The sequence below is a fragment of the Electrona antarctica genome (genome assembly GCF_951216825.1).
Source record: "Electrona antarctica genome assembly, chromosome: 21".
NCBI lineage: Eukaryota > Metazoa > Chordata > Actinopteri > Myctophiformes > Myctophidae > Electrona > Electrona antarctica.
Window position 1 is genome coordinate 27,110,979 of NC_136802.1, and position 27,928 is coordinate 27,138,906.

The 27,928-nt window shown below is 42.7% G+C and overlaps 1 protein-coding gene across 1 annotated transcript in view; it reads right to left on the bottom strand.

The window, feature by feature from the left end:
* Positions 1 to 201: 201 nt before the first annotated feature.
* Positions 202 to 27,928, bottom strand: part of LOC306914594 (B-cell scaffold protein with ankyrin repeats-like) — a gene marked incomplete at its 5' end in the record, with an annotated part of 36,584 nt that continues 8,857 nt past the window's right edge. Inside the window, 10 exons of the mRNA XM_079491712.1 lie at positions 202 to 285; positions 523 to 561; positions 826 to 905; positions 1,829 to 1,858; positions 3,193 to 3,253; positions 5,734 to 5,936; positions 6,964 to 7,026; positions 10,082 to 10,336; positions 11,267 to 11,333; positions 25,020 to 25,216. Of these exons, the coding sequence (XP_079347838.1) occupies positions 529 to 561; positions 826 to 905; positions 1,829 to 1,858; positions 3,193 to 3,253; positions 5,734 to 5,936; positions 6,964 to 7,026; positions 10,082 to 10,336; positions 11,267 to 11,333; positions 25,020 to 25,216 (989 nt within the window). The remainder of the gene's footprint in view (positions 286 to 522; positions 562 to 825; positions 906 to 1,828; positions 1,859 to 3,192; positions 3,254 to 5,733; positions 5,937 to 6,963; positions 7,027 to 10,081; positions 10,337 to 11,266; positions 11,334 to 25,019; positions 25,217 to 27,928) is intronic.

Below are 27,928 nucleotides of genomic sequence, written 5' to 3' on the forward strand. Positions count from 1 at the left end.
TTATAGTATACTACTCTAATGCCATTATTATCAATCCCTTGCTTTCATAGGACAGCAAAAGATCACACGCTTTGGTCTACTACTGTATATTACAAGCTTGTCAATGCACAATAAACTCTTAAACCACACTGAACTCTGAGGCGCATAACTCAAAAATAATAATAGTAGTATAACCTAATAATAGTAATAATAATAACTAATCATTTATCACATTACAATCAAAGATTAAAACAAGAGATGCACATCTCACAGCATTCACTCTCGTCAGTGGGTTGAAAGTGGAATCTGTAAATATATGAAATAATGATGGTTCATCAGCTGGAATATATATTGTGTGTGTGTGTGTGTGTGTGTGTGTGTGTGTGTGTGTGTGTGTGTGTGTGTGTGTGTGTGTGTTTGTGTGTGTGTGTGTGTGTGTGTGTGTGTGTGTGTGTGTGTGTGTGTGTGTGTACAGTATATATTTTTGTTATGTTATTTATACATTTAAGAAGATCTGACGCTACATATACAATTTACACTCACCTACCATTACCGTTTGTCAGCTTTCCAAAATAAATTTGCCTGTAAAACAATTCAAGTTTGAAATTCATCAGCCTCGTCTGAAATGTACGACATGTCCTACCTATAGCAGATCTACAAGCTCGTAGCGCGCCACTCGGTGGCGCGCTACGAGCTTGTAGATCTGCTATTTTTCAATAGCTAAAGCATAACATAATGCTAACACCAAAAGGGGTTCCCGCCCAAAATGGGTTAATGTGTATAGTATACTACTATACTCATATGCCATTCTCCCTTTAGAGGAGAAATACTATAAAATATACTTACAGATTGTCCTTTAAGCGGCTTGCTGTAAAATCCAGACTCTACCGGTTGGCTTCCTCGCCGGCAATCATTCCCCATAACATCTAGGAGGAAATCACCCATGTACACATTATGTCAAATTGAAACCACAATACATATTTTAGTGGGAAACATGTATGGGACAAAATGGGATCTTTAGGATTTGTCTCATTTATCTTAAAGGGATAGTTCAGATTTAAGCTACTTAAGCTGTATGAAATACTTGCCATTAATATAGTGGTTGCAACTGTATTAATTGATTGATTGCCCGAGTCCAGTGGTGGGAGTTCTGCTCTGGTTTTGGTGAAATATTAAGTAGTTCCGGTCATTTTGTGGGGGGCACAGGGGGTCACGCAGTAAAAGTAAATGAATCCACAAAACTAACGTAATTTGTATTGTTGACCTATTTCTAAAATATTAGTGCAACTTTCGTTAATTTTTTACCCCTCTATCATTAATATTGACCAAAACCACAGCAGAACTCCCACCACGGGACTCGGGCAATCAATTTAATACAGTTGCAACCACTATATTAATGGCAAGTATTTCATACAGCTTAAGTTAAAAAAAATCTGAACTATCCCTTTAAGTGTTTCCCAAAATAGGGTTGTATAATTCCTTATACTATAGTCTTTCACTAAAGAATTGCATCGCATGGATGCACCGACGTATCCTCAGTGATGTTTCCTGAGGTAAATGGGGTTTCGGGTCTACCAACATCGTACCCCTCACTCAGGCGAGGGGTATGATGTTCAGACTATAGTATAAGGAAAATGACTGACAGAAAGTCAAAACATTTTGAGAAATGTTCAAAGGTGTTCAAAAATGGCTCACAACACATCACAATGTGCCATCGAATTTCTCTTTACGGTTTCCAGCTGAAAAAGTTTGGGAATTAACCACTGAATTCTAAATAACAGGCACACATACATACACTGCATCAAACACAGGTGAAGACTGATGCCATATTTCTATTTCAAAGACTCACTTGGCGTGTGATGAATAATATCGATTTTATCTGAGGAGAAAAACAGAGTTGCCAGTTGAAGTGCATATCAAAGTGTACAGGTACACCATTTTTGAAATGGACCCAGAATTTACTGTGCACTCTCGGTTTCAAAGCTCTATGTAAGCCTAACGCTCGATTTAGTGAAAAAGAAATCACACTCGTGTGAAGTGAGGGGCGCTCTTATCATCGTACATCGTCATGACGTAACATGTCGATTTGCTCAGACACATACGGTATGACATATATTCTCCATTCATTGTCAATGGAAATTAAAATGTTGTGTAGGACAAAAATACCGATTTGCTCAGAAACATGACATAAATTCTCTATTGTCAATGGGAATGTATTTGCTCACACATTATGGCGTAAATTCTCCAATCATTATCAATGGGAATGTAATGTTTGTGTAGGACGAAGATCTACAGTACACTAATAGCTGAATATAGCCCTAAAAAAATGTGCCAGTCTGTATTGGGGATAATTGGGTCTCTCTGCTCTATTGAGACATTTAGATCCTGTGATCCTGTGTAGATCCACTCTCCTTCAGCCCTCCTCCTCTGGTGGTGCTCCTATGTTTTCATTCCTAATAACAACTCTACACGTTGTAATGGGAGTTGCGGACAGATTTAGCTGCAGAGCTCTCAATCTGTCTTGAGAGATTAGTCTACGTTAGACGAGACCTTTGACAAGATCCTGTTTCTGGTTTCTCCCCCAAACAAGCAAAAATGACAGCATTTACACAGGACACCACGGGGTTCAAATCTGAGGTATAGAACAGGAAAGTTAGATGAATTATGTGCAGCTCGAAATGTCTCTCTCTGTACATCCTTTCAATGCAAAAGCTAATCGTTTTAAGCTAACAAATTGAAGTGGGGTAAGGGACTGGAATGTAGAACTGAAGCCTGTATTTGCTTTTAAATCACTCGTTTAACGAGTGTACTCCCAGTCATGTTAGGCTGAGAGTTTCAAACGCAGTGATGAAACATTAAGGCAGCTTCTGTTTATCAGTATAATTGGTCTTTTCACCATGTGGCCTTTTGTTTTGTTTGAGAAAACATTGAATGCAAACTCCACCCTAGCTTTATGTTAGTGCCCTCTCGGCGCTCAGGGGTCCTTAAAGGAGTGCACACTGGACCTGTCCCTGGCCAGCAACAACTGTACTTATTGTTCAGCACTTTCTTTCTTTCTTTCTTTCTTTCTTTCTTTCTTTCTTTCTTTCTTTCTTTCTTTCTTTCTTTCTTACAACAGAAAGGACACCTAGAACCTAGAACAAATTCCTAATTTCTGACTTCTTCTGAATGTTTTCCACAATGTTTTGCACATGAAGGCTAAAACATATTTACCGTAGACCCCATCGTCCTCCCTGTTGTTGGTGACGCTGGCTCTCAGCTGTCGTAACTTCTCCTGCAGAGTCAAACAATTCAATTTCATACACATGATACTTGCTAGTTTATTCATCTTTGATACACAAAGTTCTTTAACCATCCTTGTGCTTATACAGCTTAAAGCTGTACTTTGTTGTAATTTGAGCATACGCCATTAAAAGGTTTCTGAGTACACAACATTTTGTCCAAAGATGTGTACACTTAAATATCACATAATATGGCTTAAAGGGATAGTTCAGATTTTTTGAACTTAAAGGACCACTTCACCACTTTTCAACTTCTCTTCCTATAATTGGTCCTAACTAATGTTCATGATAAAATACCACAATTTGTTTCTACTCAGTCTGTGTCTCATAGGAAGGCTGTGGGCAGTTCAGAAACCCGTCCACCAGTGACATCATCGATGGTGAATCCAAGCTAATAGAAACGGCAGGCTTTCTTTTCCTGAAAAGTTGCAATGCAAAAGTTGAAGCCATCGTTCTCACGATAATACAAATCTAAATATATTTTAAAACAAATCTTGTTTTAAAAAAAATCTGCCTAATGATGATGTCACTGGTGGACGGGTGTCCGGACTGCCCAAAGCCCTCCTATGAGACACAGACTGAGTAGGAAAAAATTGTGGTGTTTTATCATGAACATTAGTGAGGACCTATTATATGAAGACATGTTGAAAAGTGGTGAAGTGGTCCTTTAAGTTGTATGAAATACTTGCCATTAATATAGTGGTTGCAACTGTATTAATTGATTGCCCGAGTCCCATGGTGGGAGTTCTGCTCTGGTTTTGGTCAATATTAAGTAGTTCCGGTCATTTTGTGGGGGGCACTGGGGCCTGCAGTAAAAGTAAATGAATCCACAAAACGAACGTAATTTGTATTGTTGACCTATTTCTAAAATATTAGCGCGACTTTCATTCAACTTTGACCCCTCTATCACATGGAACTATTTTTTGGGCGTAGTGATATGGACACAAAAAACATAGTTCTGTGTGATAGAGGGGTAAAAAAAGACTATCCCTTTAATGCCTGGTATTTTTTAGCACACCTTCGATGGATACCATCCCGGAAGGTTCATGTGTCTCGCTCCCTTCCTTGTTTTTGGCAGCAAATTTTGATTTTAGTTTTAGTCATAGTCTCTTGAATAGTTCATTTAGTTTTAGTCACATTTTAGTCACCTGGAATGTCTTAGTGTTAGTCTAGTTTTAGTCGACTAAATGTCATAGGATTTTAGTCGGCTAAATCTACAGTTGATTTAGTCGACTAAAATGTATTTTGGTGGGCGTTGATGCCCTCGTAATGACTGTTTTTACACTTGCTGAAAATAGCCGATCTACAAGCTCACAACGTGTCGTGCTGCGACGCGTTGTGAGCTTGTAGATCTGCTATTTTCATCATGCAACCAAGTGTAAAATTACTTATACTAGTCCCTTCCTAACATTTTAGTCTAGTTTTTATTTGTTGACAGAATTGTCTTAGTTTTAGTCATTATAGCCTTTTCATTTAGTTTCCATTTAGTTTTCATCAGTGGAAAAAGGTAGTCGACGAACATTTTTAGTCGACGAAAACAACACTGCAGGGAACGTACGTTATGAAAATAACCAAAGGTTCTGCTTATACCTGATTCTTTCCGTAATGCATAGTGCAATGATAGGTAAATAAATAGAGCAGTCTGCAGTATCAACACACATTCAAACACGTCTTCGGTTTAGTGTATTTTATGTGCAGACTGGAGCAAACCTCCATCTCCATCATCACAGCTGGTTGGCACTGTACCTGAACAGCTTATTATCCTACTGAAGTGGAGCGTCAACTCCATGGGGGGGGGGGGGGGGGGGGGGGGGGGGGGTTGTGGCACTTCCACATCAGGCAGAGAGAGAGAGAGGGAAGAACCCTTTAACGCTCCCCTTGTGAGCTTCTTCTATCATTGATGTCATGATGATGTCAACGTGGAAGACAGGCGGTCAATAACATGCTTCTCATTCTGATTCTGTCCCTCACTCTGGGCACTGTGCGGGAGTCATTCTGGGCGGGAGTCCCATTATTTTAAACTTTATGTATTGACAAATAGCAGATCTACAATTAAGCTCGTAGCGCGGCACTGCTATTTTTTCTTAATCGTGAAAATGTGGAGCAAATCCTTGAATATATTCTTTCAGAGCGAACGTTTTTAATGAATCTTTGCTTCTGGGGGAGGTCCCCCATATTTTCAAATGGGGGTTGGAGGCCAATTTCATATAATTTTTGGGGTCCTTGACATGAAATATTGAGCACCACTGATACAGAAACATGAGGTATTTCAGAAAACTGTCAGGATCTAGAAGACATTTTTTAAATGTCAACGTCAGGCCTAAATGGGTTAATTCATCATCATCATGGATGTGTCTCACCCACACACACACACACACACACACACACACACACACACACACACACACACGCACACGCACACGCACACACACACACACACACACACACACACACACACACGTAGACGTGTAACCTGCTGAATTGCGTCCGTGTCCTTCTGGCCACACTGCCAGTCACTGAAGTGCTTCAGCGCCTGGTCCATGGTGAGAGAGCCCCTCTTCACCCTCTCCTGTAGCTCAATGAGCTCCTCCAGGCCTGGGCTCTGGTGGTTGGGCGGTGGCACCACCATGCTGTCATATGTGGTGGAGATACTGTGCCCTCGCTTACGTGGTGGTGCTGCGCAACAACAAGTCGCCATACAATTCAAATGGGACAGTATGCTGTACAACATATAGAGGGTATGATCAGTGGTGTGCACAGACATTTAGAGGGGCAGAACCAAATTTCTGTTGCCTGATGCTATACGGAAAGCTTTCAGCTGGAAACCGTGATATGATAATGCCATTCTGTCATGTTAACCTATTTTGGGGCGGGAACCCCTGTTGGTGTTCTAAGCATTATGTTATACTTTAGCTATTGAAAAATAGCAGATCTACGAGCTCATAGCTCATAGCTGTAGGTCTGCTATTTTTGAAAAATCGTGAACATGTGGGCGCAAATCTTTGAATATACAGTATATTCTCTCAGAGTGAACGTTTTTAACGCAAATCTTTGCTGCTGGGGGGTCCCTGGAACAACATATTTTGAGATGGGGTATGGTGGCCAAATACAGATAATCTTTGCGGTTCTTGACATGAAATATTGAGAACCACTGATATAGAAACATAGGTATAGAGCAGGGTTCCCCAATTAATTTTCCTCGAGGGCCATATTTTGACTAGGGTACCAGGCTGGGGGCCGAGTCCGCACGCGTGAGGTCGAGGTCTTGCCCTGAAAATTCATTTTCAGGGCAGGACCCCATTTGAAAAGGATGCCCAGTTTGACATGCATAGGCTACTGACCCCCATTTAATGCCATTTATATCTGGGACCCCCCCCCCCCCAAAAAAAAATAATAATTGGGGAACCCTGGTATAGAGGGTATGCGCGTGACATCATCATCAAACCTGGAAGTTATATGCAGGAACGCCTACTGAGTGGCAAAAACTACTTTCTGGCCTTGACAACCCATGCATCCAAACAGAAAAATCTGATTGCATTAAACAACATTAAACAATGTTAAACTCACATTTGCATGTTGCCTTGCCACTCGATTTGCCACTCGATGTTCCATTCACTTTAAGCATGCGCATAAAATAAGACATTTTTTAAATTTCGACGTCGGGCCTAAATGGGCTAACATAGTGGCCGGCAGCCAATCTCACCTTGTTTAGTCGGGAGAGAATACAGTGTTTCTGCCTCCCCGTGTGACAGCTTCTTCTGAAACACTGTAAACACACAGAGCTGGCGTGAAATGTGGTATTAACTCATTATAATACTTATTAATAATAATAATTATTATTATTAACAAAAATAATTGTTGTTTGATTTATTAACAGTAGTATTATTATAGGGACCCCATGTTCTGCTTTGAAGTCTACCTATTCATAATGATTTGGCCCTTTTGTATTTTAATACTTGTACCACAAGAGGGTGCCGGTTCACTACTACACTAAATAAAACGGCAACCTTCTGGGAGGATTGGGGAAAATGTGGATAGAATGGTGTTCTGTCTGTGAAAAATGCTGTTAAACTGTCTTTTGGAAATACAAGTGCGTTTTCCAAATACTGTGGAAATATGAGATCTGCAAAACAGCAAATGTTTCACTTTTTCCAGAGTGTACTTCTATTATACGCTTTTGTCTCTGAGAGAAAAGGCGATAATCTATACATGTACTGCTGGATTGAATCAGAGAGACGGATACACTCAGTGATGCTATCGATTGGGTATAGTGGAGTACCCGCTTGCACTATTTCGCTGATCATAGCATTTATCCCTCATCAATTGGTGGTGGAATTGCAGTGGTTATGTGATCCAATACCCCCCCCACTCATAAAACCGCACAACCCATAGAAGATTCTTCTAACCCTTCCCGCTCTGCCTATACATAATTTCCAATTTCACTTCTGTTTGAAACATGTTGCCTGTTGTTGCCTGTAACAGAAAACCCTTAGTGTGGTTTATATGGCTATAGATTCTAAAAGGAGCCTCTCGTGTTCCTCCTGGACCCCTAGCTTTATTGGATCAGTGGGATTTCCCTCAAAAGCAGCGTCGACTCGTACACACACACACACACTACGCTCGGCCTTATACAGAGGTGTGGAATTATCCACCCATGTCATTTGCATGTCCACTTATTCTTAATAGGGGAGTCCTCGAATTCCTAGCGTCGGGGATGTTCAGCAACGCGTGCTTCGCCTACTGTGCTTTGGGAAGCCGCAGATGACAAGAAGAGAACTCTTCATTATTTCCACTTGGACGGTTCTCTCCAGTTAACTGGCACCTGGCCTAATCCCCGGCCCAGCCCCAGCCCAATCTCCCCCAATCCTCCTGCTATAGCCCAGCTCGCTGCAGTGTAGTGGGAGTGGAGGATAGTGCATAATGTGGTCCTTGTGTGGTTCGAAGCTCCCACTGTCTCAATAAGACGGAAACCTCAGAATCCCTCTCCTTTTCTCTCTCGTGTGCTCTGGGGACATTTGGACGATGGAAAACATGTGTAATGACTTATTCTGGCTGACTTGGCCTTAGCCTTGTCCAGATTGGTTGCAGATGGCGGCCCGGTAGTTGTTTTGGGATGCAGAGAGACGTATATGGTGTATTGGGGTGATTTCACCGGAGCACTCAATTTCTTTTTTTGCCCTGTAAGTCCCAGAGGACGGTGAGTTGGCTCAGTGGATAAGCACATGGCTCTTTAAAGAACTACGTAATGGGGAGAGGGCGCCCATTGCCTTATTTATAATAATACTTTATGTATGTGTGTGTGTGTGCGCGCACTCTATTGTCTATGGATTACCTGTGAGAAACAGTTATCGTAGCTGTGTGTGTGTGTGTGTGTGTGTGTGTGTGTGTGCATACGCATGTGCGTGCGTGCATTTGTGCTTTTGTGCGTGCGTGTGTATGCATCGGAGAAGGGAATAAGAGAAGTCAGAACCATATCAATGATTTATAAGCCTTAATAATACGAGTCACTTTTGGACGTTTCAGCCTCATGAATTATTCACGCTGCTGAAATTGAACAGTCGGGCACCGGGAGCCCCTCGGCCGTTCAGGATAAAATTGGTCCTTTCTACAGCTTCAGCCCTGTTTGCTTTACAAAGGATTATGTTATCTGATCAGTCTGTATGATGAAAGTCCCACGGTACTGCATGGCCCACCATACGCTCTGCGATGGCCTCCAATGGGGTTCATTTGCAAAACCAGTTGTCATCTTAATAAAGATGCGTTGGTCCCTTGGTCCCTCAAGTGTCATTTTAGACTCTAGTGTTAGCTATTCAAAAATTGCAGATGCACAAGCTGAACATTTTTGAAAAATCGTGAAAGTGAATGGACACAAATCCTCTCTTCTGGGGGGGTCCCTGGCACAAGACATGTTCAGATGGGGATCCGGGGGCCAAATGCATATCATTTTGGGGGTCTGTCTTTGGCGCAAAAAGGCATTTGTGAAGTTGGCTTCTAGGTCTTAATGGGTCAAACCCTAAATACTTTGTTGTATGAGACTTTAGTCTCACAAGGCTTCGTGGCAGCAGTATCTTAGTTGGATAGAGATGCCGCCTGGTAATCACAAGGTCGCCGGTTCGCCTCCCAGTCCACCGTACGCATCGCAGCGCCCCTGAGCAAGATGCCTATGTCATGAACTGTGTAGGGTGAGAAGTTCAGTCACACGAGAGAGACTCGCAGTAGAACCGCTGCTCCTTCGCCTGGAAAGGAGCCAGCTTAGGTGGTTCGGGCATCTGGTTAGGATGCCTCTCGGGCGTCTCCCTAGGGAGGTCCTCGACGCACGTCCCACTGGGAGGAGACCCCTGGGGCAGACCAAGGCGCAGCTGGAGGAAACCCATCGGCTCACTGGCCTTGGAACGTCTCAGAAATCCCCAGGAGGAAGTCACTAATGTTGCTCTGGAGAGGGAAGTCTGGAGCACTCTGGTGGAGCTGTTGCCCCCGCGACCCGACTACAGATACTCCCTGTGTTCAGTGTTACCTTGCCAGTTTATAGTTTGTTGTCACAGTGTCCTGCCCATGTATGTCCTGTCCAGTTGTGAATAAATCATCATTGAACTTTATCTGCCTGCCTGCCTGCTTGTGGTTCTACATTTGGTCCAACACATGTCTCACCGTGACAGCCTAACCCCTAAACATCTCACGGGGAAAGGCCCCCGAGATGCAGCCCCCTCAGCTGGATGAAGCCGACATTGAATTTCCCACAGGATTAATAAAGGTGTATGTATACCTTCGTCTTCCTATAGATCAAAGCCATCGACGCTCTGCGATGGGGGCACCGCTCTCACCTTGAGCTATGAAGGGGGTGCGTGCCGCTGCCGTGACAGTGGTGGCCTCGGGTCGAGGCGTGGGCGCCGGTGGGCGGTTGGCAATGAGCGTCGCACTGTTGGAGGTCAGGATGGTGTCGTACTCCTCCTCGTCGTTTACCCCGAGTGGTGCATAGAGATCCTCCTCCTCTTCCCCTTCCTCTGGGTCGCTCGCTTTCCCCTCCTCCTGCTCCTCCTCTCTCTGGACGTCGGAGGAGGAGGTCGGGAGGGGGTTCCCTGATGTGGAAGTATAATGCACACACAAACCGATTACACTGTAGTATCGCCGGCGGCATCTCTGTGCTATTGAGATGTGGGTGGTGCGGTGTGGGTTGTTATTGTCCAGGCAGCAACATAATAGAGAGAGCGGCGCTTTACACGGCGAGGGGGTCAGAGGCGAGCAAAGCGACGCATGGGGCGTCATGTTTCATTCTCTAGCTGCAGATCGGCGTGATAAAGCCCTGCGTCTCTGCTTTCGGATGCATAATGTCATCAGATTCAGAGATGCTCCTCCCCAAGGGGATGGGGGGGAGGGGTATGGTAGGCTACATCAGTGGTTACTTAACTCCCTTGTGATGAATTCCTGTTCTGTTCTTTGACTATATAGAAGTGTCTATTTGTACGTCTCTAAATGTTTTGATGAATTGAACAAGGTGGACCCTCTTGTAAACAAGTGCAATGCTTAATTGGGTCGTCCACTCACAGTTAACAGTCTTTGTATTGAGTTTGTGCTTGTAATGTACTGTAATTCTGCAAACTGTTAATAAATATTTCAATCAATCAATCAATCAATCAATCAATCAATCAATCAATCAAACCTATAGCTCAATTAGAGATAGTTAGGAACCAAATGGACCCTTATGGGTCTGTAACTCTGAGAGTGTACAAATGGAACTAATATGTTTCGGAATCACTGCTAGAGCCGTAAAAATCCTCCCTTATCGGAGTCACTGGCATATGTTTTCAAATGGGGGGGGGGGGGGGGATTTGGGGGTCCTTGACATGAAAAGGTTTGGGAACCACTGGGCTAAATGAATGACAAACAAAGCAAATCTGGCCATTTGTAATGATATATTTTTGAGAATACCGTACGGTATTTTAGAGAATACCGTTTTTGGCAGCACATTTTGATTTTAGTTTTAGTCTCTTCAATAGTTGTTTACTCACCCGCCGTGCCCATCAGTTCATACACACTTGCGTCACCCTGGTCCTCCTCGCCCGAGTAAGACATATTCTGTAACAGACAGTGAGAGGACATGTGAGTGACTTTTTTTACGACTCTTCCGGGCCACAGAAAAACAACTTTTAGAGGTAACTTCTCATCTCAAACTACACGTGTAATATAATATTGTCTTCCTTCTTGGCTATGGGTGGGTCTGGGTGATTACATTACTTTGTGTTTTACCCGCAGACATTAACACACCGGTGATAAATCATGATAGTTTGCTATGGGTGGTGGCTTTGTCAGTCATATCTCTCCCAGGCTTGTTTTAAAGTCACTGTACTGCAGGGTTGTTTTTGGCAGCACATTTTGATTTTTAGTTTTAGTCATAGTCTCTTCAATAGTTTTCATTTAGTTTCAGTCACATTTTAGTCACCTGGAATGTTTTAGTGTTAGTCTATTTTAGTCGACTAAATATCATAAGATTTTAGTCGACTAAATCTACAGTTGATTTAGTTGAACAAAATGTATTTTGGCGGGCCTTGATGACGTCGTAATGACATGCGTGTGAGCTTGTAGATTGTCTATTTTCAGCATGCAACTAATTGTAAAATGACTTCTACTGGATCTCTTGTCCACTAGTCCCTTCCTAACATTTTTGTCTAGTTTTTATTTGTTGACAAAATTGTCAGTATATTTAGTCTTAGTTTTAGTCAGTTAGTTTTTATTTAGTTTCCATGTAGTTTTCGTCAGTGGAAAAAGGTAGTCGACGAACATTTTTCGTCTTAGTTTTAGTCGACGAAAACAACACTGCTGTACTGTGTCATTTCTGTCTTCAAGAAAATATATTGTCTCAGCTTCAGATGAAAAGTGTAACACAATTACACTTCAGGTTAAATAGAGGATTATTATTATTATTTTCTTACAAAACTCCCAGTCGTTTTTATACCCATGTATTTGAAACTGTATGGACTTATTGTGCTGACATGTATTACTGACAGTGACACTGATTGCTGTCAGGTGTTTTCAATCATGATGGTAGCTATATAACAGTGGTGGAAAGTAACTAAGTACTTTTACTTAAGTACTGTACTTAAGTACAATTTTGAGGTATTTGTACTTTACTTGAGTATTTCTAATTTCCAATACTTTTACTTCTACGCCACTACATCTCAGAGCCAAAATTTGTACTTTTACTCCACTACAACTATTTGAAAACTTTAGTTACTAGTTACTTTGGAGATTTAAAATTGTATTAGAAAACATACATTAACCACTTCAACCCTATACATTTTGGCCATTTGAAAATAGCATTGCGACGCATTGTGAAATGGCACATTCTGCACAATGAGTACTTTTACTTTTAGTACTTTAAGTACATTTTGATGCCGATACTTTTGTACTTTTACTCAAGTACATTTTCAATTCCGTACTTTCACTTGTAACAAAGTAGTTCTAAATTGCAGTATTGGTACTTTTACTTAAGTAAAACAATTGAGTATTTTTTCCACCACTGCTATGACGTCTTGCTGCTCTGTCATAACTATGGGACCCTGACGAAGGCTGATTGGTCCTCCCTTTTTGTAATGATCTTTGCCATGCCTTAAAACTTACAATAAAGGCTTTTTTTTCACCTCACTGGAACAGAGTGCCTTGGAAGGCTTGGATCCTCTTCTTTATTTTTACACTGCAGGTTAGTTGGAACCAATCACATTTGGTCCAAAGCGTTTCAGAGAGGAAAGCTACCAGATCTGCCACCAGATCTGGTGCAGGCACCAGATCTGGTGGCACCCATTTATAAAACAAATATGGGCAAATTCACCTTCCAAAGCACTGCTACCCAGGTGTGGAATGCCCTCCCCCCATCCCTCAAAACAAACAAATCTCTGGCTTCCTTCAAGACAGGCCTAAAAATTCACCTATGAGCAGGTCAAAGGGAGAGGAGGTGATCGCCCAGCCTCTTTATACTAATAAACCCCTTCCGATTAACTTCGGCCCCAACCTGTGCATACTGTATATTTCATGTTTAGAGGAAATTGATATGCTGTTATATCAACTGTTGTTACTGTGTTAAATTATTATTCATGTCATGTGTGAGTGGATGGGACCCGAATGGAAACAAGGCCGCAAGGTCTTTCTTCGGTGAAATCCTTTTTCGGACCAAAAAAATGCCTGACTGTACACTGTGCTGTTTGCATTTATATGTTGCCTAATAAAATATTCAATAAAATTATCATCATTATCATCCATTATAATTCATTATTATACATTAGTTGTCTCCACCAGGCCGAAGGCATGGGGAGAGAGTATGTTTTGCACTCCGTCCGTGTGTGTGTGTGTGTGTGTGTGTGTGTGTGTGTGTGTGTGTGTGTGTGTGTGTGTGTGTGCGTGTGTCCGTCCGTCCGTCCGTCCGTCCGTCCTTCCATCCGTCCGTGTACAGCTAATCTCCGGCACCGTTGTTGGCCCGATCCATGCCAAACTTTGCACACACACTCCCTGGATGCCAACGACAAACCTCTGCCCCAAATATTCCACAATGGCCTGTTATAGCGCCACCATGAGGCCGATTTAGGCAAAACACATTTCTGTAGATTACTTGTACATATTTTATCCATACATCACACAATTCGGTATACGCTATCTCCATATAGTCATGTGATCAACACAGATCTGCACCATTTCCCATCTTCCATCCTGATTGGCTAAGATTGGCTTCCAAAGCTCCGTTTCGAACAAAATGCCACAAATCACAAACGCAGTGTGCAATTTCTGTGAAATTATACACTCACATTTCCACATGCCACTAATGTTTTTCCAAATCAGCCTCACGGTGGCGCTATAACCGGGCAATTCCTGTTTTTACCTATAACTGCATCGATACAACTTATGTATGCACACTCCCTAGAGGCCATGGAAAAACATTTTCCCTGCATCGCTCCACATCTGCCGGTTATAGCGCCACCATGAGGCCGATTTCTGCAAAACACATTGTTTATGTTAGTCGCACAGATTTCATCCAAATCTCACGCAAATCGGTACACATGATCTCTGTAGTCATGTGATCAAGACGAGTCTGTTGGATTTCTCAGATTCTACACTGATTAGCTAAGATTACCTTCCAAAGTTTTCAGGAGTGGCCCGTTTTGTACAAAATGCTGCACATGTCCTGCTCATCCAGAATTCTATCCTCAGAGATGCTATGAGTGATCTGGCTCTGCATTTCCTCAACAAAATGAAGAAAATTGTTGCAAAAAACCAACAAACAAAAAAACATGTTTATATTACTCCTAAACATTTTGCCAAACATCACACACATATATCCTCCTGGTGGAGACCTGTGCCCAGAAGGGCACTTTTTCTAGTTGCTATTCAATTCATACATTTCTCCTATATCAATCCGCGATTATAGCTACAGATATTAATACAATAATTATAATTAGGGGTCAAGCCCAAAGGGCGTAGACCCCTTATTGTTTCTTTAATTAGGGGTCAAGCCCAAACCCCGCCATTTTAGCAGTTATGGCGGTTCTGAGCTATCGTTCTTCACGAAATTCGGCAATATGGTAGAGGGCCGTGACAATCCCTCAGGAACTGAAGCTCACTGTAACGCAATACCCCTGATTTACATTCACTTCCAGTGGCTCAGAAAGAGCTCAGTATTTCACTTGTGTATTAATTGAGTGCAACAATAGTTGAAACAACTGGGATGACTTAACCCATTTAGGCCTGACCTCGAAATTAATAAAAAATCTTCTAAATCCTCCAGTTTTCTGAAATAAATATTTTCACGATTTTTCAAAAATAGCAGACCTACAAGCTCGTAGCGCGCCACTCGGTGGCGCGCTATGAGCTTGTAGATCTGCTATTTTTCAATAGCTAAATTATAACAGAATGTTTAAAACACCAAAAGGGGTTCCCGCTGTATCAGTCAGTCGTGTGGTATTCCAAGGCTTGCATGTAGAAGCCACCTGGTGGTTGAATAGCCACTCCACATATTAAAATAAACCTGTGGGTGTGGCTGAGAATCTGGGGGTGTGTCTGTGGGTGTGTCTAACAAAGGTACCTTTCAGAACCCATAGAGATCATTTTGAGATTGAGGAAGAAACTTAGGGGACAGGACTGTATACAGTTTTGTTTTCGCAGTATAACAGTGTTTTGCAGAGGCGAGCCATGTCAACGCAAAGCATTTCCTCTGTTGTCGGGGAGGCCCTGTTTGCTAATCACATGCCGGGCTGGGGGGTGGGGCGGAGATTGGCATGATCAGAGTAATCACCAAATCACAGACAATCTTCCCCTTTCCGCTCAAACATGTCATTTGGTTCACAAGCCAGTTGGATTGATTCGTGAGCCCTGTCTGTGATTAGTCATTTGTTTGCCTCGTCTGGTTTTTACCAAAGAGCGCCTTCAGTCACTTTTTCACCATACTCTTATTGCAGCCCTCTTCACTCATTTAAAAAAGAAAAAAAAGAACATTAGATTCCATTCCATTCCATTATTTCATAAGCCTCTCATTGTATCATTAATTGAAGGATTCATACTGTATATTCCCTTGTATTACAATGTTGTGAGCAGGACAAAACATACAGCTCGCTTGTACATTCCTAGTGAGAGCTATGTCTGTGATTAGTAATTGATTTGAGAGCTGGATTATTACACTCTCATCTGCTACCACCACCAGTAATCTACTTTCCAAGATGGTTTAGCTCATATGAGAAACTGTCTGAAAAGAGAGGAGCAATGCAGGCCAGCTTGATCTCTTTCTAATCTATAGTACAGAAAATGTGCTGAGATTACTTCAAAGCACAGCTCCCTACTGTGCCCTACATCTGAAATCAAACAAGTTGCATGTTGCACTGTGCGTTCCAGTTCATACTCATTGGTATTTGTCTGTCAGACACCACCTGTCACAGGTTGTAACTTGTTCAAAGGAGGAAAAAAAGGTAATGGCGACAAAAACCATAATGGCTAATGGGGCATATGATTAATCCTCCTGCCATGGTTTCGGATTCACGCTGGGTCGGGATCAACCACGTTTAACCACATGAACCCATATTATCCCTTTTATAATATAATAGGTGAACATCTTGCAAAGCATTTAATCACAATAAGTGAACATTCAAGTAGCAGATAAACGTGCTGAGCTCGTAGATAGGCTAATTTAGCTACTGTATTTGACATACAATGACATTTAAGTGGTTAAAAATGTAGTCCTACTGCACAGTCATTCTTTTTTTTTTGGGGGGGGGGGGGGGGTAGATTATGTGTAGATTATGTATGAATCAAACCTACTCTTCTGCCTTGTTGGTGTGTTGACCCAGTGTTGTACATTATTATTATTATAGAATTATGTTGGATTTGTCATATATTGTTCTCAGTCAGTCAGTTTGCAGACCGCGGCCATGTTTCCATCTAATCAGAGTTTGGAAGCACTCGTTTTCAGTAAAGCAATGTCCTGCTGCCTCTTGCATTATGTGCTAATTCAAAACAGGTGGCAGTTGAGTGATATCTAACGAGCACTTCCAAACTCCAGCACTTCCACACAAGAATCACCTGCAAGGACACAAAGTAGCTCATAACATGTCTGCAGTGGATTTTTATGAAACAAACACTTTGAGGATAGAAAGAGAATAATTCAAGCAATGTTGGTGAGTTTGACATTGTTTAATACAATTAGATAGGACTGTTCTGTTTGGATGAATGGGCTGCCATTGGAAGTTGCACCTAGGTAGCACCTTGCCATTAAATATGGTAAGATGGCCGCGGTCTGCATATGGAGAATTAAGGGCTGTTCTGTGCACTGTAACTATTAAGGATAACTCTAGATCTCTATCGTTCACCATAGTGTTGATTTCGACGGCAACTTTGATTTAGTTTTGGTCATAGTCTTTTTGAATAAAATTCCATTGTCAAATACATATTAATTTGGGGGTCCTTGACAGGAAAACGTTATTTGGGGTGGCTGTGGCTCAGGAGGTAGAGCAGGTCGTCCAATGATCCCTGCTCCTCCCGTCCACATGTCGAAGTGTCCTTGGGCAAGACACTGAACCCTATACATTGCCTCCAATGAGTCGGTCGGTGTGAGCTCGCCACCATTGGTGTGTGAACGTTGGAAGTGAGGACGCTGGCGTCGACTGTTCGTCGCTTCACCCCCCAATGTATGAATGAATGAATCATTGTAAAGCGCTTTGAGCACTTTGAAAATGCAATTCAGTATTATTATTTAGTTTTTTTCAGTTTTCTTGATGGCCTCCGGACAACAAATGTGCATGTCTCGTTTTTGACCGATACGTTTTTTTTAAGGATTTTATACTGGGGAAAGCATCTGTGTAATTTCAGATGAATTTTGAGAAATATTGAGAAATAGCAGGTACAAGCTTACACTAAGAGGCTAGAGCTTGTACATCTGCAATTGTTGAACATTTTTGAAAATTCTTGAAAGTGTGAGAACTATACTGATTTAGAAGGCATTCGTAGAATCGGCCTCAGATCCTAATAGGGAATTCATATATTCCCATTGTACACGCGACTTCTATTGTAGTAGCAGGATGAAAGATATACAGTAGCTCACGTTTGCCGAGGATCTTCTCATAGGCAGTCACTCAGTGTGCCGTTTCTTAGCAACGCAGCCACTCATGACTCAATTACAGTACATTATTATAATATTCCTGGTGCTGCAAATTATACTTCCCGGGCCCCCAATTTTAAACATGTTGCACAAAATCATAACATTTGTGGTCATTACAATCTCAATAATTGTATAAGTGTGTGTGTGTGTGTGTGTGTGTGTGTGTGTGTGTGTGTGTGTGTGTGTGTGTGTGTGTGTGTGTGTGTGTGTGTGTGTGTCACGTACGTGCGTGCGTGCGTGTGTGTGTGTGCGTGTGTGTGTGTGTGTGCGTGCGTGCATGCGTGCAGATTTTCTCAGCTTGTAAGGAGTGTAGACTCCAAGAAAAAAAAGGTGGGGAACCACCGATAGGCAGAGGCTTGGTACAATTTAGGCATTTAGCAGGCGCTCTTAATCCAGAGCGATTTACAGTAAGCAAGAACAAAAAACATGGTAATACATCAGATACAGTACATAAAAATAGTCATCATGAATCATACATAAGCTAAGAACCTAACCTAATATCTATAATGAAACTATAAGTGTATATTATATACACTATAGAGTGTTATGTCTACATAAAGTGCTATTTAAGTTACATAAGTAACTATGCGTGTAGGAGGTCGAGGCTAGGGCAAGGTTAAGTACATTAGCATCAAATTGTAATACTTTGGTGTTGCACTTTAGCATAATCTGCCAGTAATTTTTGCAGGCGGTTCCTTATGGAATATTGCAAATGTTTTAGCAGGTGCAGTTCTAACACTAAAGCCAGAACCTCTGGTGCATTCTGGAAGAAAAAAAGTCACTCCGTCACTATTGCCGCACTGCGGTCCAAAAACAAAACTGACAGCGTTAGTCAAACATTATTTTGTCAGTAGGAGAACATTTTAAACTAATTTGAGTGACTGAATAATGTGAATATAATGTGATGCTGTTGAGTCAGTTGAATCACTGACTGGCTATCCCGGGGTCTGGTGGTGGGTATGTTTGCCAGCAAGCAAGCATGAGCCATCTGTGCTTTCAATCTTTGCAAGTCATGTACTCCACAATAGGGTCCAAAGAAAGGATATTTTTGATGTAGAGCCTGCTGGAGATTGTGTTATTCCTTCTTGAAACATAATCCATCACATTTCATTCTCTCGTTCGGCAGCTGTGATGCCTGGTTCATACGAACACTACACTGTGAATGATGTCGTGCTTGCATCACAAATAGATCTACAAGCTCAAGCGTGTTGTGGTGCGGCGAGTTGTGAGCTTGTAGATCTGGCACACGTAAGTAAAAATCAGGCCTAAAGATTTCTGTGAACTTTTCTGGCAAGGGATAGCAATGAGCGATTGACTCAATAGCCTGACAAACCTCTCCACACAGTCTGGAAAACTATTATTAATCAGTAAAACAGGATTTATTGCTTGCAAGAGTCATGATGCCAAAAATCCATTACTGAGTTATGAAAACGTTAGGTTCATGAGATCTGAGATAATCTTTCAAAAAGTCTGCTCCACAATAACGGTGTTTCCAGGGGAAGCAGTCAGTTTACTGACTTGCCTTCAGAGCCATAAGACGACCGTATCATACAAATATTAAACAAATCACATGACCTGACAGACACAATCTGGTCATTGTACAGCATGACAGATATGCAAATTAACATGGCATGCAAATGGCTTAGCCAGAATGTGACTGCGTTTGGTTATTCAAAGAAAGGATTCATACGTAAGACATTCATAGCTTTTTACCACGTTTTTGCAAAATCTTCTACCATAGTTACGCTTGCAGTTGCCTGGCAACTCCCAATTAAAGAGCAGTAATGAGACAAGTTGAGAGTAATACCATTTAAAACACAACACCTCTTTTAAGGTACCGCAAACAATTATTTCTATTATATCAAAGTTCAGTCCGAGATAAATGTAGACCTATTCCTCGTTTCCACATTTCTACTGTACATGACAGCTGGGTCCCAGTAATTAACGGCAACTAATCAGTTTGAAGGACAGTCTAGATTTCTACCATCTCTAGTTTATCTGGCGTTTCTTTTTAGTTTGCTTTGCTTTCCCCATTACTATTCCATAAAGTTCGACACACAGCTTTCCTGTCAGATGTAGTTCAGACTCGGAGCTAATTAGTAATGTTGTGGGTGTCGTGAGTGATTCGGCCAGTGGATGGAATGGCGATCCTATATACGGACACAATTATCGCATCCAGGGAAACCATCCATCTTGGATTTATTGGCAGCTTGTTGCTCCACCAACGGCCCCAAACTACTGCTCCATCATGGGTTGATTAATTGGAGGTAAGGGGGCATAGTGTGTTAATGAAAGTGCCCAGCTAATTGAGCTCAAACAAAGCACACAGTTCTCAACTGCATCTCAACCATCTTATACCAATATATGCACAGTTACATAGGGAATATATGATGCATATATATATATATATGCATATCGGCTGTAAAATAAATGGAATATATTTCCATATATATTTTTGTATTAGCTGTCAGGACTCATTTTAATTAACCCCCTCACAAAACCACAAAGAATGATTCTGTCCTGCTGGTGCATGTCGATTCTGTGTGACATGTAACGTCCACAGCCTTGTGGGTAATTCCCCGAGGGAGAGACCTCTGATTGTCTTCAATGTTACCCTGTCAGTTTACACCAGTCAACGGAGGCTCACGGCGCGCACGTCGACTCACTGGAGCAATCCGATCAAACCTCGCTCCATCTGTAATCGTTCACAATTAGCAGCGTTGCTAGGGGGATGAATATATTCGCAACAGCTGTTGGTACGTGTCTAAATTTCCCTTGAGGAGGGAAATTCTCCGTGGGCCTTTCCAAGACATCAGAGAAAACACAGCTCTTTTTTTGTCGAGCAAAAAAACGTCGACTGGTATTGTTAACCAGAGCCAGTGGGGGGTTAATGACAGCAAAGCTTGAGGACCTTAATTAATCTTTGAACACACTTGGTAGTAGCATCCTCTGCCTTGCCCCCACCCCTCCTTTCACTTTAAATACCTTTTAAGTACCTTTTGATTCCACTGAGTTATGTTAAACTTTCATTAGCTTCACAATTCGCTTATTGTAATATGGCTTCTTAGACATATTCGACAGAAGGGGAAAAAAATTACAATAAGCGAATTACTCGCTAATGTTTGTTTACATAACCAGGGTTATGTTATAACCCAAAGTTTTCTACAGATATGTATTGTATTTATTGTATGTGTTACTGATTAATTGAGTACAATGGACAGTGGCTGAGCATCAGCATGCGATGTATGATGATGTATGATGATAAGAGCTCCCCTCACTTCACACGACTGTGATTTATTTTGTTATTATTTTGCATAGCCTATAATAACCTCTGACTGTATACTGTTAACATCGTGATAGTAGTATTCATTCAATCAATCAAACACAACCATCACTTAGCCATACATTGGTACTCAATGTGTTGTTTGACCAAAGAATTGTAGAATACACTATGTATCAATCAATGAATTAGGCAACATTATATTGGCTGTGTCACTAATAAGATGAATGACTGTGCTGATTATGGGTTTCAATGTCAGATGGAATTAGAATTGCAAAGAGCGTTATTATGATTACAGTGTCCACTAGCTTTGTCAAATGTCTAATTTAGTCTATGGTTAATTTGGACCGCACGTCATTAGTGGGTGACACGCAGCACTGTATTTATTGCACTGCCAGTCGGAGGTTTGCATCAGAAAATGGCCACCCTATTGCACACACAATATGGGTGATATGATCTAAAGTTCAACCACAATGTGAAGCAGCTTTTTATAGCACTGCCAGTCCTCCAGTACCATGAGGCCCATTTGAAAAGTTTGGCAAGTCATTTCTTGGCGTACTGGAACTGGAAGTGTGCTTGCACATTTCATGCTGATCGGTCTGGCGGTGCCGGAGAATATGTGTCCACAGATGAACAGGCCGAACATAATCTCCGGCTTTGGTCCGGTAAAACAATATTTAAAAATCACACCCATGTGAAGTGAGTGGTGCAACTCTGTGTGGGGGGTCCCCGGCAGGAGCCGCCCCGCGTCCGAAACGGTAGAGAAATTAGAGAGTTACCATGTGAGGGGTCCTAGGGGGTCCCCAGAACATTCAGGAACGGGCCCAGGGGGCCGGGCCGATTCCGGCGAGCCGCCACGCGTCCGAACCGGTTGAGAACTGACAGAGTTACCGTGTGAAAGTCCCCAGGGGGTCCCTCTACTGTACTGTACTGTACTGTCACTGTACTGTACTGTCACACCCGAAATCATCATATATACAGTTAATATGTGTGTTAGGCAGACACTTGGATGTGAAAACCAACCAAAGGCAATTTTCGTGCTCGGACGGACACAGCCAGCCAGGGACAGACAGACCCACACAGCTCCTTAATGGAGTGGTTGCACCACTCAAAAATATTAGGGCGGTTTTTAAATGTTTTTTTGACACAGAATCGAATGGCTTGGTTTGATCCAGGTTTAAAATAAAATATAAATATTTCCGCAAACCATTAAAAGAAGAATGAATGGGTTTTCGATCTGTGGCACCTCAATAATGTCCGCCACTGCTATGCCCTATATATAATATAGATAACTCTGGTTAGATGTTTAGGCGGCATCTTTTACAAGGAGAATGGCCTCCAAAATCAGAATCACATATTGTTCTGCCTAGCCTCCCTCCATCCACTTCACCTGTATCTAATGGCCCTGCCCTATGTATTATTGATGGAACAAAGGTATCCATCACCAACACTGGCCTTGACCATGAGTCCCAGAACCAGGGGCAGAACTCCCACTGTGAATGGTTTACTCATCATGTAGCTACTGTAGGGCACTGGAATAGAGCGTCGCAGTCCCGCCTCCTACCCTGGACCAGGAAATGAAACCCAATGCATTATTCTCATAGACATTTCTTAAAGTATTTATTTAAAGACGGTTACGCCGCGGACAAAGCCAACTCGAGTCGTGACAACTCATGACAACACAAACAATATTTTGGATCAAACAAATAATTACAAAGAAGAAAAACAACAAAAAAAGTGTTGTAACCTGCCGTTTTTTTCTTCTTTCTAATTATTTGTTTGGTCCAAAATATTGTTTGTGTTGTCATGAGTTGTCACGACTCGAGTTGGCTTTGTCCGCGGCGTAACCGTCTTTAAATAAATACTTTAAGAAATGTCTATGAGAATAATGCATTGCGTTTCATTTCCTGGTCCAGGGTAGGAGGCGGGACTGCGACGCTCTATATCACGCACACAGGCACGCACTCACACACGCACACAGGCACGCACGCACGCACGCACGCGCGCACGCGCGCACACACACACACACACACACACACACACACACACACACACACACACACACACACACACACACACACACACACACACACACACACACACACACACACGCAAATGTATTTCTGCCATGTTAAAATAATAATAAATCTCCCCCAGGATCACATTAGATAATTGACACAGGGGTGAAAAAACGGGTTACAAAATCGTGGGATACAAATTAAAAATAATAATAATAATAAATCAATGGTTGTCCTCAGCCAATGTGGTTAGCTCCTGCCATTCATCATTGAAGAAAGGCTCTTGACCAATTAAACCACCACTCCAGGGGTCTATACTTGTCCGCTCCTTGTTTTGTGAGCTTGTACTGTAAAAGTCTGCTATACCTGTATGCTGCTATTTTCATGTGCCAATTTTATAAGGCGTTTTAACAGCGTGGGCAGAGAGTTGGCTGAGAACATGGCAGGTGGTGTTGGGGATGATAGTCTTGTTGTTTGTCAGTTCATGACATCAGACAGTCCCCTCTATTCCTCTGCCGGCGTTTGTGGACCGACACAGAGGAAGTACGTGCACTATACTGGCAGCTGAATCCTCTTGGGCTGAGGACGGACATTCGCCTAGTTGTTATGCAGCCATATTGTGAACTGTCGGAGGATGCAAACTGTTTTCTCGCTCTGTGCTCTGACTCCTCGGTGCCCGGGCAACCGACACTTGTCGCCTCAGCCGAGAATTCTACCACACCATCATCAGACACAGCTGTGTTTGACGGCCAGCCTATGCGGCCATGTTTCACATAGTGAGTTCCTTATACAGCTACAGTATAGGACAGGTCGCTCACCACGGTGCCTGTTCACTCAGCCTTGTAACTTTAGCTGCCCTATATAACCCCATGGGCTGATATGGATTAAGCCTGCATTCATTGGTCAGCAACCATACAACCCCTGGCCTTTTGGGAAGATATTGCAGCTGATCTCTGGTCTGTCTGTCTGTCTGTCTGTCTGTCTGTCTGTCTGTCTGTCTGTCTGTCTGTCTGTCTGTCTGTCTGTCTGTCTGTCTGTCTGTCTGTCTGTCTGCCTGCCTGCCTGCCTGCCTGCCTGCCTGCCTGCCTGCACACCACACCACACCAGACCACACCACACCCCACACGCACACACTATAGAACCGTCCGACGGACTGGGCTGGACTTTAAACACGGAGCAAGATCACATCCTGTCACAAAGCGTGTCATTATTACTTACTGCATGCATTTCCAAATCAACCTCCGATGCACCTTTTTTTTTGACGGGGGCGCCCCCACCGTCACAGGGGAACTCAAAGAAAACAAGCACTTCTGATATTTTAGAACATTTCAACACCATATACAGTAGGAGAGGGCCAAAAACATAGTGTACTGTATATACAGTAGGCTATTAATTATATTTTGATACCTGAAATATACCGTATAGATTCAGATAACTTTCTGTGTGGAGTTTGCATGTTTGTTCTCCTCGTGTCCCCTAGGGTAGGTACTCATGCAGTAATCCTGGTCTCTAAACTGCCTCCCCCTGGCCAGCCGGGGCGCCTGATGGAGAGGAAAGGAACTGGTTGGAATAACGTGTTCCTTCCACGCGCTACGTCCAACCAGGGAAACTCCCCCCCCTGTCAGGTGTAAAGGAGCAACTTGGACACTCATGCATGACGGAAGCATGAGTTCAAGTCCGTTGCTCTCCTCAGGTTGGCGGAGGGTGTGTAGAGCCCAGGATCACATTAGATAATTGACACATGGGTGAAAAGTGGGTTACAAAATCGTGGGGTAAAAAAATATATAAAAAAAAAGAAATTCAGATAACTGCACGGAGGAGCACAAAATGCTTACCAGTGTTTCCTTCAACAGGGTGTGAAGCTCAGTGTGGCCGTGACTCTGGGCGATCTCAACGGGTGTCTGTCCGTGGCGGTCAGCGGTGCACAGTGCTCGTTTAGCACCCGGACACTGCAGGAGCAGACTGGACACGTTCTTAAAGCCTCTCTGGGCGGCAAAGTGGAGGAGAGAAGGGACATCCTCAAGATGGAGCTCTGCCGAGGACAGTGTTTGGACAGGTTAGTATAGAGAGTATGCACATGCATGATTTTCCCATCAGGACACGCTCCCCTCATCTAGACTGAGTGGCAAAACATTGAGCAGCATGGAGTGTTGGAGTTTGGAAGCACTCGTTGGAAATCACTCAACCGTCCTGCGTACCACCTGTTTCTAAATGTCACATAATGCAGGGGGCAGCAAAATGTTGTGTTATTGAAAACAAGCACTTCCAAACTCTGACACTTAGGCCCAGAGAGGTGCCAATCATATTTTTGAATGAAGAAATAAGTACCGCATTTTAAAAGCCACCTAAATTGTGAGTGGAAGTGGAACATGTTTCTTTCATTGTCTGTCAGCATGTCTCTATGTGCGTAAATCTCCAAATCCCGACTCGACTTTTCTCTCCATATAATTTAAAAATGATAGACACTTTACCATTGCTCTGGCAGACTTGGCAAGTCCTGCACAGAAAATAATAGCAGAGTCAGACCTATAGAAGTGTCGCGTCCACAACCAGTTGTGAGCTTGTAGAGTGGCTATATTTTCCAGGTGTATAATACATGTCACGTTATAATGTAGGCTAATAAAACTTCACGCGCACACATTGACGGCATGCAGGCACAGTTACAATGGAATCCAGTCAAGGGTGTGCCCTTTATTACCTATAACAGGAGAGAGATGTGCCATATATGCGCACGGCGACCCAGTCACTGTATACTTTCTTCTCACCAACACCAACCACGCTAATTGCGATTGCATTCACACCTCTCTCTCTCTCTCTCTCTCTCTCTCTCTCTCTCTCTCTGCACCCTCTCTCTCTCTTCCTCCTTGACCATGACCATGAAATGGAGAGCAAAATACAGTACGAGAATATAGTTTCACATGGCTATGCACACACAGACTTGTTGATGGTGTACTGCGCAATGGCATTTGGCCTCGGTCCTTTATTGGTATAGGTTAATAATAATATCCACAGTTTATCTGTAGCGAACCGCAATTAATCTATTGTTCAAGCTTCGCACTCGGCACCAATACAAATGAAATCACCAGTCCGCACTGGAGTAGTAGGCTGATATATTTATTATTGGAGGATGCAGCAGAGCAGAGCCTTTGCTCGCAGCCAAATACATGTCATTTTGAGGGTCCTTGACCTGAAAAGGTTTGAGCACCACTGATACACACATTTTTCAGAAAACCGCTAGGATTAAGATTTAAGACATTTTGTAGATGCCAAATTAATTTCGCCCCCTGTTCTCTCCCCTTGCCAGGCCTTTTTTTGGGTCTATCTTACAACTTTTTTTTGGCTTTCGCCTTTATTTTAGGGACAGACAGTAGGCTGACAGGAAATGGGGAGAGAGATGGGGGAAGACATGCAGTAAAGGCCGTCGGGATCGGGAGTCGAACCCGCGGCACACTGCTAGACTGGATTACCAGCCACGGTGCCTGGACCACTGAGCCATGGCCCAGGCCCTTACATCTATTATAAAGCACGTTAAAAAGAGGTGCTGAAGAAAGGTAGCTCTGAGGTGACATGTTGACCTCCCTTTTCCTGACAACACCTCCCGACGCCGTCTTTATCAGAGTCAAGAGTCATTCTCGTGGGCTGATGAGGCTGTCAGTATCCCGCATAATGAGGCAAGAATTGATAGAAATGTTTATCCGTGATGCGAGAGAAAAGAGACTCAAACTGTGAACGCCGTGCCAGTGACAGACATGGTATATAACGAGATGTTTAGCATAAGGAATATGACCGGGCACACTGCGTTATTATTATTATACTCTCTCTATACCAGAGTGTCTGCATTTATGTTATTATCGTCCGTCCAATAGACTTAGATGTTAAGTTATTCCTCGGTGGATTTCCAGAGATAAATGGAGGTAATGGGTGAGTCATTAAAGCCGGAATGCAATGTGACAGAAAATGTCACGGGGTCTGGCTCGGCATTGGCTCAGGAGATAGATCGTCTGCCGTGGAATCCAAAGATTCCCCCGGCTCGATCCCCGGAGATTATTGAGTGCGTGTCGAAGTGTCCCCGAGCAAGACATTTAACCCCTAAACTGCATCCGATGAGCAGGCCGGTGCTTCCGTCTCCAGTGTGTGAATGAGCTTTGGTTTGTGAATGAGCGAATGTGAAATAAGTATAAAATGCAGCCCATTTACCGTTCGCGTCCGTTGTATTAAAATTGGCTAATGGGAGGAACCATATATTATTATTATATATAATAAGGAGTTCTGCAGTTCCTATACAGTTATTTTTTGTGTGTGTGTTATCAATTTTTTTTTTTATTCATCACAAAAATAATACAATTATGCAGTCTGGCATTATAAATTAATTAAAATGGATATTCGATGGCAGTGTGCATTACGTGAGGTCGATTATTTTTGTCCCCGTGCTCCGACATTTGCTCTGAAATTCGTCCCGAAAAACACATCCTATGAGCAAACAACTTGTAAAAGCAATGAATGTTTAGTGGCAACAATACTCCATAGTATTGTGTTATCCAACTTCAATTTGTCATCATGGCAAACAAATGGTGCAAACAAATCAGTCAGCTCCATTCTGTATTCACAAAAGGGGGCAAATTGGCGCACTGCTGTGTTCACTGATTTCACATCAGTGTTTCTGCATCAAATTATTTGGCTAGTTTACAGCCTGGGAAGTTAGAGTGAGAGCTATATTGAGTTTGTGCAGTGGTTTTCAACCAGT